This window comes from Oncorhynchus clarkii, unplaced genomic scaffold (assembly GCF_045791955.1).
Source record: "Oncorhynchus clarkii lewisi isolate Uvic-CL-2024 unplaced genomic scaffold, UVic_Ocla_1.0 unplaced_contig_8549_pilon_pilon, whole genome shotgun sequence".
NCBI classification, from domain to species: domain Eukaryota; kingdom Metazoa; phylum Chordata; class Actinopteri; order Salmoniformes; family Salmonidae; genus Oncorhynchus; species Oncorhynchus clarkii.
Genome location: NW_027261136.1, coordinates 156005 through 171254, shown reverse-complemented (window position 1 = coordinate 171254; position 15250 = coordinate 156005). Strand labels below are relative to the sequence as shown.

At 41.0% G+C, this 15250-nt stretch overlaps 2 protein-coding genes across 2 annotated transcripts in view; both read right to left on the bottom strand.

Moving 5' to 3' along the window:
* LOC139405168 (NLR family CARD domain-containing protein 3-like) overlaps positions 1-15250 on the bottom strand; it is a 457948-nt gene that overhangs the window by 334958 nt on the left and 107740 nt on the right. The window lies entirely within an intron of this gene.
* LOC139405174 (NLR family CARD domain-containing protein 3-like) lies at positions 6831-15124 on the bottom strand. Its single transcript, XM_071147594.1, has 8 exons — positions 15042-15124; positions 14596-14680; positions 14238-14466; positions 12112-13876; positions 11704-11877; positions 9439-9612; positions 9057-9103; positions 6831-7392 (listed from the first exon to the last, which is right to left on the bottom strand). Exons 1-8 carry the CDS (start codon positions 15107-15109, stop codon positions 6854-6856), a joined length of 3081 nt encoding a protein of 1026 aa, XP_071003695.1. The 5' UTR covers positions 15110-15124; the 3' UTR covers positions 6831-6853.

The following is a 15250-nucleotide window of genomic DNA, read 5'->3' as shown; positions in this document are numbered from 1 at the left end:
GGTTAGCCTACTATAAGTAAAGCATTAGGGAACTTGGTTAGCCTATTATAAGTAAAGCATTAGGGAACTTGGTTAGCCTACTATAAGTAAAGCATTAGGGAACTTGGTTAGCCTACTATAAGTAAAGCATTAGGGAACATGGTTAGCCTACTATAAGTAAAGCATTAGGGAACTTGGTTAGCCTACTATAAGTAAAGCATTAGGGAACTTGGTTAGCCTACTATAAGTAAAGCATTAGGGAACTTGGTTATCCTACTATAAGTAAAGCTTTAGGGAACTTGGTTAGCCTATTATAAGTAAAGCATTAGGGAACTTGGTTAGCCTACTATAAGTAAAGCTTTAGGGAACTTGGTTAGCCTTCTATAAGTAAAGCATTAGGGAACTTGGTTAGCCTACTATAAGTAAAGCATTAGGGAACTTGGTTAGCCTACTATAGTAAAGCATTAGGGAACTTGGTTAGCCTACTATAAGTAAAGCATTAGGGAACTTGGTTAGCCTACTATAGTAAAGCATTAGGGAACTTGGTTAGCCTACTATAAGTAAAGCATTAGGGAACTTGGTTAGCCTACTATAAGTAAAGCATTAGGGAACTTGGTTAGCCTACTATAAGTAAAGCATTAGGGAACTTGGTTAGCCTACTATAAGTAAAGCATTAGGGAACTTGGTTAGCCTACTATAAGTAAAGCATTAGGGAACTTGGTTAGCCTACTATAAGTAAAGCATTAGGGAACTTGGTTAGCCTACTATAAGTAAAGCATTAGGGAACTTGGTTAGCCTACTATAAGTAAAGCATTAGGGAACTTGGTTAGCCTACTATAAGTAAAGCATTAGGGAACTTGGTTAGCCTACTATTAGTAAAGCATTAGGGAACTTGGTTAGCCTACTATAAGTAAAGCTTTAGGGAAATTGGTTAGCCAATGGAGAATACGTTTTTCCAAAGATTCAAGTCACTGATCATTTTCAAGTTTGGAATTGAACCAATAAATGTTGGTAATTGTAAAGGTTTTTCTCCTCTTCGTCTGAAGAGGAGAGGGGAGAAGGATCGGAGGACCAATATGCGTCCATGGTTCTTTTAATGAGAAATACTCAACATGAACACAACTGATACAAAGAGAATAAACGTGAAATGAACGAAAACCGAAACAGTACCGTGTGGTGAAAAACACAGACACGGAAACAAACACCCACAAACACACAGTGCAACCCAGGCTACCTAAGTATGATTCTCAATCAGAGACAACTAATGGCACCTGCCTCTGATTGAGAACCGTACTAGGCCGAAACATAGAAATCCCAAAATCATAGAAGAACAAACAGACTGCCCACCCCAACTCACGCCCTGACCATACTAAATAAAGGCAAAACAAAGGAAATAGAGGTCAGAATGTGACAGTAAATATGATGATGATGTTACAGTTGATGACAAGACACAGGAATTGACCAATAGGGTCCCAGTCTGAGTGTAAAATACTTCCATTGAACTGATTCATTAGAGTGGTGACTCCAGCAGAGAGTTCAGAACCATGAGAGAGACACAAATCATTTCCCCACTGAGATCTGTAGATGTTGACATCAATCTGTTTGGCAAGAACAAATAAGGCATTGCTCTATACATTATTTCTTAACCCCCCGGCATTGAGTGAAACTATAAACAACGACAAACTGGAATACAGAACAGAAAGTACTACGAGATAAACAATTACAAACTCTAGTAAAACTGAGAAGAAACCAGACCTGCACAACATATAGATTTAAATGATTGTTATAATTACACTATTCTCACTCAAAGATTACTGCCAGGCCTCCATATAGATTTAAATGAGTGTTATAATGACACTATTCTCACTCAAAGATTACTGCCAGACCTAGAATCAAAGATCTCACTGCCTTTACTGCAGGTAACAATAGCAAAAAGTCAGAGAAAAAAAATCTAAAATATCCATTAGTCTAGAAGTCCTGTGCAGTTAGATAGAACACACCTTCTCCAATCACTAAAGTTACATCACCTCAGAACCGGGAATGAGATCTGCTCACATCAGAGGGAGATATCTAGGTATGTTGAGCATCAGTCAGTCTATGGCACTAGTCAAGGAGGAAGGCTGATTTCAGATCCGTTGATGAAAGCCCTCTGATGAAGTAAGCCCTGTAACGTAGAGACGCTGGGAGTCGGGAAGCAAGTGGTGAGTTTAATAATAAACGGAATATGGACCAATACAGGAAACAAGAGTAACCTACGGACATGAAACATTGTTAATACTGCCTGGGTAACGAACCTAAGGGAGTGCCAGATAAAGGGGAGGTAATGAGTGAGGTAATGGAGTCCAGGTATGCCTCATGATGAGTTTTACTAGGTGCGTCTAATGATGGATGCCATGTGCACGTAATGATGGATGCCAGGTGTGTCTAATGATTGATGCCAGGTGTGTGTAATGATGGATGCCAGGTGTGTCTAATGATTGATGCCAGGTGCGTGTAATGATGGATGCCAGGTGCGTGTAATGATGGATGCCAGGTGCGTGTAATGATTGATGCCAGGTGCATATAATGATTGATGCCAGGTGCGTGTAATGATTGATGACAGGTGTGTCTAATGATTGATGCCAGGTGCGTGTAATGATTGATGCCAAGTGTGTATAATGATTGATGCCAGGTGCGTGTAATGATTGGATGCCAGGTGTGTCTAATGATTGATGCCAGGTGCGTGTAATGATTGATGCCAGTTGTTTCTAATGATTGATGCCAGGTGCGTGTAATGATGGATGCCAGGTGTGTCTAATGATTAATGCCAGGTGCGTGTAATGATTGATGCCAGGTGCGTGTAATGATTGACGCCAGGTGTGTCTAATGATGGATGCCAGGTGCGTGTAATGATTGATGCCAGGTGTGTCTAATGATTGATGCCAGGTGCGTGTAATGATGGATGCCAGGTGTTTCTAATTATTGATGCCAGGTGCATGTAATGATTGATGCCAGGTGCATCTAATGATTGGAATGACTTCAGAGTGTTACTACCATTTAGTGAAAGGATAGAATGACTTAGTGTTACTACCATTTAGTGAAAGGATGGAATGACTTAGTGTTACTACCATTTAGTGAAAGGATGGAATGACTTAGTGTTACTACCATTTAGTGAAATGATGGAATGACTTAGTGTTACTACCATTTAGTGAAAGGATGGAATGACTTAGTGTTACTACCATTTAGTGAAAGGATGGAATGACTTAGTGTTACTACCATTTAGTGAAAGGATGGAATGACTTAGTGTTACTACCATTTAGTGAAAGGATGGAATGACTTAGTGTTACTACCATTTAGTGAAAGGATGGAATGACTTAGTGTTACTACCATTTAGTGAAAGGATGGAATGACTTAGTGTTACTACCATTTAGTGAAATGATGGAATGACTTAGTGTTACTACCATTTAGTGAAATGATGGAATGACTTAGTGTTACTACCATTTAGTGAAAGGATGGAATGACTTAGTGTTACTACCATTTAGTGAAAGGATGGAATGACTTAGTGTTACTACCATTTAGTGAAAGGATGGAATGACTTAGTGTTACTACCATTTAGTGAAAGGATGGGATGACTTAGTGTTACTACCATTTAGTGAAAGGATGGAATGACTTAGTGTTACTACCATTTAGTGAAATGATGGAATGACTTAGTGTTACTACCATTTAGTGAAAGGATGGAATGACTTAGTGTTACTACCATTTAGTGAAAGGATGGAATGACTTAGTGGTACTACCATTTAGTGAAAGGATGGAATGACTTAGTGTTACTACCATTTAGTGAAAGGATGGGATGACTTAGTGTTACTACCATTTAGTGAAAGGATGGAATGACTTCAGAGTGTTACTACCATTTAGTGAAATGATGGAATGACTTCAGAGTGTTACTACCATTTAGTGAAAGGATGGAATGACTTCAGAGTGTTACTACCATTTAGTGAAAGGATGGAATGACTTCAGAGTGTTACTACCATTTAGTGAAATGATGGAATGACTTCAGAGTGTTACTACCATTTAGTGAAAGGATGGAATGACTTAGTGTTACTACCATTTAGTGAAATGATGGAATGACTTCAGAGTGTTACTACCATTTAGTGAAAGGATGGAATGACTTCAGAGTGTTACTACCATTTAGTGAAAGGATGGAATGACTTCAGAGTGTTACTACCATTTAGTGAAAGGATGGAATGACTTCAGAGTGTTACTACCATTTAGTGAAAGGATGGAATGACTTCAGAGTGTTACTACCATTTAGTGAAAGGATGGAATGACTTCAGAGTGTTACTAACATCATATCAAACATAAAACATGTACAACGGATCTTTTTATTATACTGAACAAAAATATAAACCCAACATGCAACAATTACAAAGATTTTACTGAGTTACAGTTCATATAAGGACATCAGTCAGTTGAAATACTAAATTCATTAGGCCCTAATCTACGGATTTCACATGACTGGGAACACAGATATGCATCTGTTTGTCAGACACCTTAATAAAACAGTAGGAGTGTGGATCAGAAAACCAGTCAGTATCTGGCGTGACCATTTGCCTCATGCAGTACAACACATCTCCTTCACATAGAGTTGATCAGGCTGTTGATTGTGGCCTGTGGAATGTTGTCCCAGTCCTCTTCAATGGCTGTGCGAAGTTGCTGGATATTCGTGAGAATTGGAACATGCTGTAGTACATGTCTATCCAGAGCATCCCAAACATGCTCAATGGGTGACATGTCTCGTGAGTACTCAGTTCATGGAGGACTGGGACATTTTCAGCATCCAAGAATTGTGTCCAGATCCTTGTGACATCGGGCCGTTCATTATGATGCTGAAACATGAGGTGTGTGTGTCAGTGTGTGTGTGTCTAGTGTGTGTTTGTCCAGTGTGTGTGTGTGTGTGTGTGTGTGTGTGTGTGTGTGTGTGTTCGGTGTCTGTGTGTAGTATTTGTGTCCAGTGTGTGTGTCCAGTGTGTGTGTGTGTGTGTGTGTGTGTGTGTGTGTGTGTGTTAGTCCAGTGTATGTGTGTGTCTAGTGTGTCCAGTGTGTGTGATGGCCAAGTATGTGTGTGTGTGTCCAGTCTTTGTGTGTGTCTGTGTTTGTGTGTGTGTCTGTGTGTGTGTGTGTCCAGTGTGTGTGTGTGTACCCATGTCCAGTGTGCGTGTGTGTGTGTCAGTGTCTCCTGACCCCTCCTGTCTCAGCCTCCAGTATTTATGCTGCAGTAGTTTATGTGTCGGGGGGCGAGGGTCAGTTTGTTATATCTGGAGTACTTCTCCTGTCCTATCCGGTGTCCTGTGTGAATTTAAGTATGCTCTCTCTAATTCTCTCTTTCTTTCTCTCTCTCGGAGGACCTGAGCCCTAGTACAATGCCTCAGGACTACCTGGCATGATGACTCCTTGCTGTCCCAAGTCCACCTGGCCGTGCTGCTGCTCCAGTTTCAACTGTTCTGCCTGCGGCTTATGGAACCCTGACCTGTTCACCAGACGTGCTACCTGTCCCAGACCTGCTGTTTTCAACTCTCTAGAGACAGCAGGAGTGGTAGAGATACTCTCAATGATCAGCTATGAAAAGCCAACTGACATTTACTCCTGAGGTGCTGACTTGCTGCACCCTCGACAACCACTGTGATTATTATTATTTGACCATGCTGGTCATTTATGAACATTTGAACATCTTGGCCATGTTCTGTTATAATCTCCACCCGGCACAGCCAGAAGAGGACTGGCCACCCCTCATAGCCTGGTTCCTCTCTAGGTTTCTTCCTAGGTTCTGGCCTTTCTAGGGAGTTTTTCCTAGCCACCGTGCTTCTACACCTACATTGCTTGCTGTTTGGGGTTTTAGGCTGGGTTTCTGTACAGCACTTTGAGATATCAGCTGATGTAAAGAAGGGCTAAATAAATACATTTGATTTGATTTGTGTGAGTGTCAGTGTGTGTGTGTCTTGTGTGCGTGTGTGTGTGTGTGTGTGTGTGTGTGTGTCCAGTGTCTGTGTGTAGTATCTGTGTCCAGTGTGTGTGTGTCTGTCTCTGTGTATATCTAGTGTGTGTCCAGTGTGTGTGTGTGCCAAGTGTGTGTGTGTGTCCAGTGTGTGTCCAGTATTTGTGGGTCCAGTCTGTGTGCATGTGTGTGTCTAGTGTGTGTCCAGTGTGTGTCTAGAATTTGTGTCAAGTGTGTGTGTCCAGAGTGTGTGTATGTGTGTCCAGTGTGTGTGTGTGTGTGTGTGTGTGTGTGTGTGTGTGTGTGTGTGTGTGTGTGTGTGTGTGTGTGTGTGTGTGTGTGTGTGTGTGTGTGTGTGTGTGTGTGTGAGTTCAGGTGTATCCCTCAATGACTGTCTGTTCTTCTGCTTACCGCTACAGTGTGGAACATGGTGGAGAGAACAGAATGAAACCTGGGCCTAGAAAATGTGAGTGTTGACTGTCTGTAAAGAATATGACTAAGAATAAGTCTTAATTCAAGTTAAGTCAAAGTCAAAGACCACCATCATTACTTACTTGGTCATATTACATATCAGCTGTAGTTCTACAGAAGCAGAAATCAGGGACACCAAAGTTTACAAAGATTTGCTTTGACAATGTGTCTGTCTGTGTGTGTGTGTGGTGTGTTACTGAATAAATGTGTGTTTGTGTTCATGATGCATACAATGTGTATTCTGTGTGTGTATCCTGTGTCTGTTTGTGTGCACAGTGTGTGTGTGTCCAGTGTGTGTGTCCTGTGTGTTTGTGTGTGTGTGTGTGTCAGTGTGTGTGTCCAGTATGTGTGTGCAGCGTGTGTGTGTGTGTGTGTGTGTGTGTGTGTGTGTGTTTGTGTGTTTGTGTGTAAGTGTTTGTGTCAGTGTGTGTATCAGTTTGTCTGACAAAGAGACACTGAGGAGTCAACCCACAAAAGTCTAAACCCTGGATAGAGGGGCTCAGTGAATGTGGAGGTGAATGTGATCAGGTGGGTCAGTGTGTCAGAGGAGGCTCTATAGAAGGACAGAGTGCCGGTTGGCCAGTCCAGATACACTCCTACTCTGTGGGAGCTGGAGGAGGGGACGTCTATGGTAGTGTGATTATTATTGTGACAGGCAGAGTAACTGTTTTCAATGCAGTCCAGACTCCAGGACTTGTCATTGTATCCAAGACAACAGTCATTAACCTCTCCTCTCCTGCTGATTCCTTTATATGTCACTCCTATAACAGCCCCTTCCCCACTCCACTCTACCTCCCAGTAACAGCGCCCAGTCAGTCCCTCTCTACACAGCACCTGTCCACAGTCCTTAAATCTCTCTGGGTGATCAGGATACGGCTGCTTCTCTCTCCTACATGTCACCTTTCTGTTCTCCTCAGACAGAGAGAGGAGTCTGTTTACTGTGTTTAGGTCCAGTGTGAGATCACAGACATCTGATGGATGAAACCAGACACAAAATTAGAAATCATCATCATTCACATTAGAATGTTACCTTCTTAAGAAGTTAACCTTTTGCGTGTAGGGGGCGATACTTTCGTTTTTGGCTAAAAACACGTACCCGTTTGAAACTGCCTATTTCTCAGCCCCCGAAACTAGAATATGCATGTAATTGTCAGATTAGGATAGAAAACACTCTGAAGTTTCCAAAACTGTACATTTTTCGTCTGTGAGTTAAACAGAACTGATATTGCAGACTAAAACCTGAGGAAAATCCAATCAGGAAGTGCCCCTGTTCTTGAAACCTCTCTGTTCCTATGCATCCCTATATAAAGGGATATCAACCATACTTCTTTTTCTATGGCTTTCTAAGGTGTCAACAGCCTTTAGACATAGTTTAGCCTATTGGTTAGAGCATTGGACTAGTAACTGGAAGGTTGCAAGTTCAAAACCCCGAGCTGACGAGGTACAAATCTGTCGTTCTTCCCCTGAACAGGCAGTTAACCCACTGTTCCTAGGCCGTCATTGAAAATAAGAATTTTTTCTTAAGTGACTTGCCTCGTTAAATAAAGGTAAATAAATAAATAAATAGTTTCAGGCTTTTATTTTGAAGAATGAGCGTGAACGACCACATTGCGTAAGTGGATAGGTGGGGGATCTCAGAGTGACTTGAAAGTTAGCCATTGTTACTCCCGGTCCTAGCCAACTGTCCCGGATGATATATTATCGAATAGATATTTGAAAAACACCCTGAGTATTGATTATAAAAAACGTTTGACATGTTTCTGTGGACATTATGGATATAATTTGGAATTTTTGTCGGCGTTGTCGCGACCGCTCTTTCCGGTGGATTCCTGGGCATAACGCACCAAACTAACGGAGGTATTTGGATATAAAAAATATCTTTATGGAACAAAAGGAACATTTATTGTCTAACTGGGAGTCTCGTGAGTGAAAACATCCCGAAGATCATCAAAGGTAAACGATTCATTTGATTGCTTTTCTGATTTTCGTGACCAAGTTACCTGATGCTAAGTGTACTTATTGGTTGTTAATTGTTATTACTTATTGTTTTGTCGAGCGATCGATAAACTTACACAAACGCTTGTATTGCTTTCGCCGTATCATTTCAAAATCTGAGACGACAGATGGATTAACAAAAGGCTAAACTGTGTTTTGCAATATTGCACTTGTGATTTCATGAAATTATATTATATACCTGTGGCGCTAGGCTAGGCTAGTCAGCGTTTCTGTTGACAATTATCACGGATCCGGGATGGGTGGTTCAGAAATTAACTCACTTTTCACTGATAAATTTAATGTAGATGTTTCTAGGTATCAAAAGGAGAAGTTAAGGTAACTTGAGACTTGTGAAATTATCATGATATGTTGTATGGTAATATAAAACACGCTTAGTCACATTAATTACACACACACACACACACACACACACACACACACACACACACACACACACACACACACACACACACACACACAGTCAAAGCAACTCTTTGTAAACTTTGGTGTCCCTGATTTCTGCTTCTGTAGAATTACAGCTGATATTTAATATGACCAAGTCAGTAATGATGGTGGTCTTTGACTTAACTTGAATTAAGACTTATTCTTAGTCATATTCTTCACAGCTGTCAACACTCACATTTTCTAAGCCCAGGTTTCATTCTGTTCTCTCCACCATGTTCCACACTGTAGCGGTAAGCAGAAGAACAGACAGTCATTGAGGGATACACCTGAACTCACACACACACACACACACACACACACACACACACACACACACACACACACACACACACACACACACACACACACACACACACACACACACACACACACACACACACACACACACACACACACACACACACACACACACACACACACACACACACACACACACACACACACACACACACAGTCATCATATAACTTTATCCAAGTGGTGGTAAGAATGTTTGTCTTAACTAGCCTGATAAGTCAAACATGTCTGATATGAACATTGACATAAACCCTCTACATACTTGAGTTTCTCCAGTCTGCAGTGTGGATCCTCCAGTCCAGCAGAGAGCAGTCTGACTCCTGAGTCTCCTGGGTGATTGTAGCTCAGGTCCAGCTCTCTCAGGTGTGAGGGGTTTGACCTCAGAGCTGAGACCAGAGAAGCACAGCCTTCCTCTGTGACTAGACAGCCTGACAGCCTGCAAAGAGTCAAATCATATTAAAATCACACTGATATTCTTTGGTGGTGAAAATAGTGGCAGTATATTTTTCAACATATTCAGATACATCAGTGTCCTGAAACCTTCCATATCTATTCATAAAATAGTGTATCATCATAAAAAATGACAAATGATCAAAGTATTGTCTGCAGATAGAAACATGTATAGTACAAATATTGTAGTAGACTGACCAGACCAGTTTAAAAAGCAGTATCAGTCAGAAGACAGACAGTGAGGAATCAGATTTAGATTGTATTGAGTATACAGTCCACACCATATCTATTTAGACAGTGAGGTATCAGATTTAGATTGTATTGAGTATACAGTCCACACCATATCTATTTAGACAGTGAGGTATCAGATTTAGATTGTATTGAGTATACAGTCCACACCATATCTATTTAGACAGTGAGGTATCAGATTTAGATTGTATTGAGTATACAGTCCACACCATATCTATTTAGACAGTGAGGTATCAGATTTAGATTGTATTGAGTATACAGTCCACACCATATCTATTTAGACAGTGAGGTATCAGATTTAGATTGTATTGAGTATACAGTCCACACCATATCTATTTAGACAGTGAGGTATCAGATTTAGATTGTATTGAGTATACAGTCCACACCATATCTATTTAGACAGTGAAGATAACATTTTAAATGTGTCTCTATACTCCAACATTTTGGATTTCAGATCAAATGTTTCATATGAGGTGACAGTATATAATGTCACCTTTTATTTGAGGATATTTTAATACATATCTGTTTCAATGTTTAGAAAAATTAAAAGCATTTTATGTATCTAGTCCCCCCATTTGAAGAAGTCATAAGTATTCTGACACTTAAAGTGTATTAAATTAGTCAAAAGTTTATCTGGTCCCATATTCCTCGAACACAATGAGACATCAAGCCTGTGACGCCTTGACTGAGAAAGATCATGAATGAATCATGAATAATAATCAGTGAGAAAGTTACAGAGGCTACAACAAAACATACTAACCTCTCACCATTACCAATAACAGACTACAACAAAACATGCTAACCTCTCACCATTACCAATAACAGAGGCCACAACAAAACATGCTAACCTCTCACCATTACCAATAACAGAGGCTACAACAAAACATGCTAACCTCTCACCATTACCAATAACAGAGGCTACAACAAAACATGCTAACCTCTCACCATTACCAATAACAGACTACAACAAAACATGCTAACCTCTCACCATTACCAATAACAGAGGCCACAACAAAACATGCTAACCTCTCACCATTACCAATAACAGAGGCTACAACAAAACATGCTAACCTCTCACCATTACCAATAACAGAGGCTACAACAAAACATGCTAACCTCTCACCATTACCAATAACAGAGACTACAACAAAACATGCTAACCTCTCACCATTACCAATAACAGAGGCTACAACAAAACTTGCTAACCTCTCACCATTACCAATAACAGAGACTACAACAAAACATGCTAACCTCTCACCATTACCAATAACAGAGACTACAACAAAACATGCTAACCTCTCACCATTACCAATAACAGAGGCTACAACAAAACATTCTAACCTCTCACCATTACCAATAACAGAGGCTACAACACAACATACTAACCTCTCACCATTACCAATAACAGAGGCTACAACAAAACATGCTAACCTCTCACCATTACCAATAACAGAGGCTACAACAAAACATGCTAACCTCTCACCATTACCAATAACAGAGGCTACAACAAAACTTGCTAACCTCTCACCATTACCAATAACAGAGGCTACAACAAAACATGCTAACCTCTCACCATTACCAATAACAGACTACAACAAAACATGCTAACCTCTCACCATTACCAATAACAGACTACAACAAAACATGCTAACCTCTCACCATTATATCAACATTGTATCTCAAATCCAAAATGCTGGAGCAGAGCACCACATTTAAAACTGTAAGCCTCACTGTCCAAACACATATGGTGTGGACTATGTCTGTCTGGTAAACACATGTGGATCTGGTGAACAGTTATCACTTGTTGACCAACTACAGGAATACTGACCTCAGAGTCTCCAGTTTACAGTGGGGATTCCCCAGTCCAGCAGAGAGCAGCTTCACTCCTGAATCCTTCAGGTCATTGTTACTCAGATCCAGCTCTCTCAGGTGTGAGGGGATTGACTCCAGAGCTGAGACCAGAGAAGCACAGCCTTCCTCTGTGACTCCACAGCCTGACAGCCTGACAAAGAGATCATCATGACTTCACAAACACACTGTTAGTTTAACACCAGAAGTGTAGAAGGACAATGGCAGATGCATTTGGTTTATTCTCTCAAACAACATATAGATTCATCTTCCGTCTCCTAGAATTGTATGGTCATAATGTTATACTAATGTGAAAATCAATGCATTTATTCAATATGTTTTTCAAAATAATATATTATACATATTATATATCATTTTATTTACTCACAGAACAGCTCTGGAGGCTTTGACCACTGGCAGCAGCCTCAGAAGACCTTCCTCTGATCTGGAGTATTTCTTCAGGTCAAACACATCCAGCTCCTTTTCTGAAGTCAGCAACACAAAGACCAGCGCTGACCACTGTGCAGGTGACAGGTTGGGTTTTGAGAGACTTCCTGAGCTCAGGTAGCTTTGGATCTCCTCCACTAGAGAATGGTCATTCAGTTCATTCAGACAGTGGAACAGATTGATGCTCCTCTCTGGAGAGGGATTCTCCCCGATCTTCTCCTTGATGTACTTGACTGTTTCTTCATGGCTCTGTGAGCTGCTTCTTGTCTTTGTCAGTAGACCTCGTAAGTGCTTCTGATTGGACTCCAGTGAAAGGCCCAGAAGGAAGCGGAGGAAAAGGTCCAGGTTTCCTGTCTCACTTTGTAAGGCTTTATCCACAGCACTCCTGTAGAAAGTAACTTCAGGCTTGTCGTTTGTTTGCAGTTTGTCAACTAGATTCTCATTGTTGTTGATGAATGAGAGGAACACATATACAGCAGCCAGAAACTCCTGAATGCTCAGATGAACAAAGCAGTACACCTTGTCTTGGTACAGCACACATTCCTCTTTAAAGAGCTGTGTGCACAATCCTGAGTAAACTGAGGCTTCATTGACATCAATGCCAGACTCTTTCAGGTCTTCTTCATAGAAAATCAGATTGCCTTTCACAAGCTGTTGAAAAGCCAGTTTTCCCAGTGACAGAATACTCTCTTTATTCCAGTGTGGACCTGTCTCTTCTTTCCTAAGATACTTTTCATTCTTCTGTTTGGTATGAAACACCACAAGGTGTGTGTACATCTCAGTCAGAGTCTTGGGCATCTCTTCTCTCTTCTGTTCCAGCATGTGTTCAAGGACTGTTGCAGAAATCCAACAGAAGACTGGAATGTGGCACATGATGTGGAGGCTCCTTGATGTCTTTATGTGTGAGATGATTCTGCTGGCCAGGTCCTCATCACTGAATCTCTTCCTGAAGTACTCCTCCTTCTGTGGGTCATTGAACCCTCGTACCTCTGTCACCTGGTCAACACACCCTGAAGGGATCTTATTGGCTGCTGCAGGTCGGGTAGTTATCCAGAGGAGAGCAGAGGGAAGCAGATTTCCCTTGATGAGATTTGTCAGCAGAACATCCACTGAGGTTGACTCTGTGACGTCCCAACAGATCTTGTTCTTCTGGAAGTCTAGGGGCAGTCGGCACTCATCCAGACCATCAAAGATGAACAGAGCTTTGTACTTGTCGTAGTTGGAGATTCTTGATTGTTTGGTTTCCATTGAGAAGTGATTGAGAAGTTCAATGAAAGTGTGTTTGTCCTCTTTCATCAAATTCAGCTCCCGAAAAGGGAATGAAAATACAAATTGGACATCCTGATTTGCTTTTCCTTCAGCCCAGTCCAGAATGAACTTCTGCACAGAGACTGTTTTTCCAATGCCAGCGACTCCCTTTGTCAGCACAGTTCTGATAAGTTTGTCTTGTCCAGTTAAGGGTTTGAAGATGTCATTACATTTGATTGCAGTCTCTGGTCTTGCTTGTTTCCTGGTTGTTGTCTCAATCTGTTTCAGCTCATGTTCCTTATTGACCTCTCCTGTTCCACCCTCTGTGATGTAGAGCTCTGTGTAGATCTTATTGAGAAGTGTTGGGTTTCCTTGTTTAGCGATCCCCTCAAATACACATTGAAACTTCTTCTTTAGATTAGATTTGAGTTCACGTTGGCAAATCACAGCAAGCTCATCTGAATGAATAAATAACACAGAGGATATTAATATTACGTCCGTTTTAATGTCTACAGTATTGTAGGACTGTTATAAAGTTTTACATTATAATAATTCATTCTGTTAACAGACTGGGTGAATGTTTTCATAATGCATTACAGACTGGTGTGACTGATTACATTATTATTGGTATTATTGATGGTATTATTAATGTCTCTCTCTCTCTCTCTAAATTAATCACCACAACACATCCCTGCTACACTAGGTGTTGTGTTAAGGCTGCTACAATATCATTGAGTTACACAGCTACTTTAGTTGTACTTTAACTACAGCTTTTAAATGTTATAAAACATCATTCATCATGAGGCAGACAGATCTTACATTTCTCCAGTGTGTCAGCAAGCTCCTTCTGGTTCATTTTCCTCAGGACGTGCAGTGTGATCTTCAGAGCCCCCTCTCTGGCACTGCTCTCCTGCTTCTCATCTTCAGCATCCACCACTTCCTTATCCTGCTTCTGACTCTCAAAGCCTTCTGGGAGTTCTGGACTAAGAATCCTCTTGAACATCTTCAGCTCGTTCTTCACAAATGTAATAATATTCTCTTCAAGCAACTGAAATAAATCAAGTAAATGAGTTAAGCAAGAAACAAAATGCTTTCTCATTAACACATTAATGAATGATTGACAGATCAACTTAACTTGAGGTAAACAAAAACAAATGTACATAACAGGACCACATACACTGAATATGGAGGCCAGGTCTGTTTGATGACTCTGGGAAGACTGACCACTGAGAATCTCTGACTCTGATCTCTCCTGTTGGTTTCTATGGACAAAACATGAGATTACATCTCCTCATCCAGGGAACACACACACACACACACACACACACACACACACACACACACACACACACACACACACACACACACACACACACACACACACACACACACACACACACACACACACACACACACACACACACACACACACACACACACACACACACACACACACAGGGAGGGGAATGTTTGTTTAATATTGTTTTAGGACTATGAAAATGGACTAAATGATTAGCCTATGTATTATGAAAACAACAACAATAAATGGGAAAATGGGAGAGGAGAAATGACTAGAGACAGTGTTGTTTAACTCACTGACCAGGACCCTTGAGTTCTTCTTACCTTTGTTCAGTAGAAAAGTCTCCCTCTCTAAACTTCATAGGTTGAACCATAGACCGGTCACTCTTCATGGACACACAGCTGGGAACAGGGGAGGCTGGTCTCTCCTGCTTGATTGGTCTTCAACACAACAGAGACAAACATTACATCTCTCATCTACTCTGAGCTCAGATGGGGAAACAGAAGAAGAGTTTCATTCCAAAACGCAATAT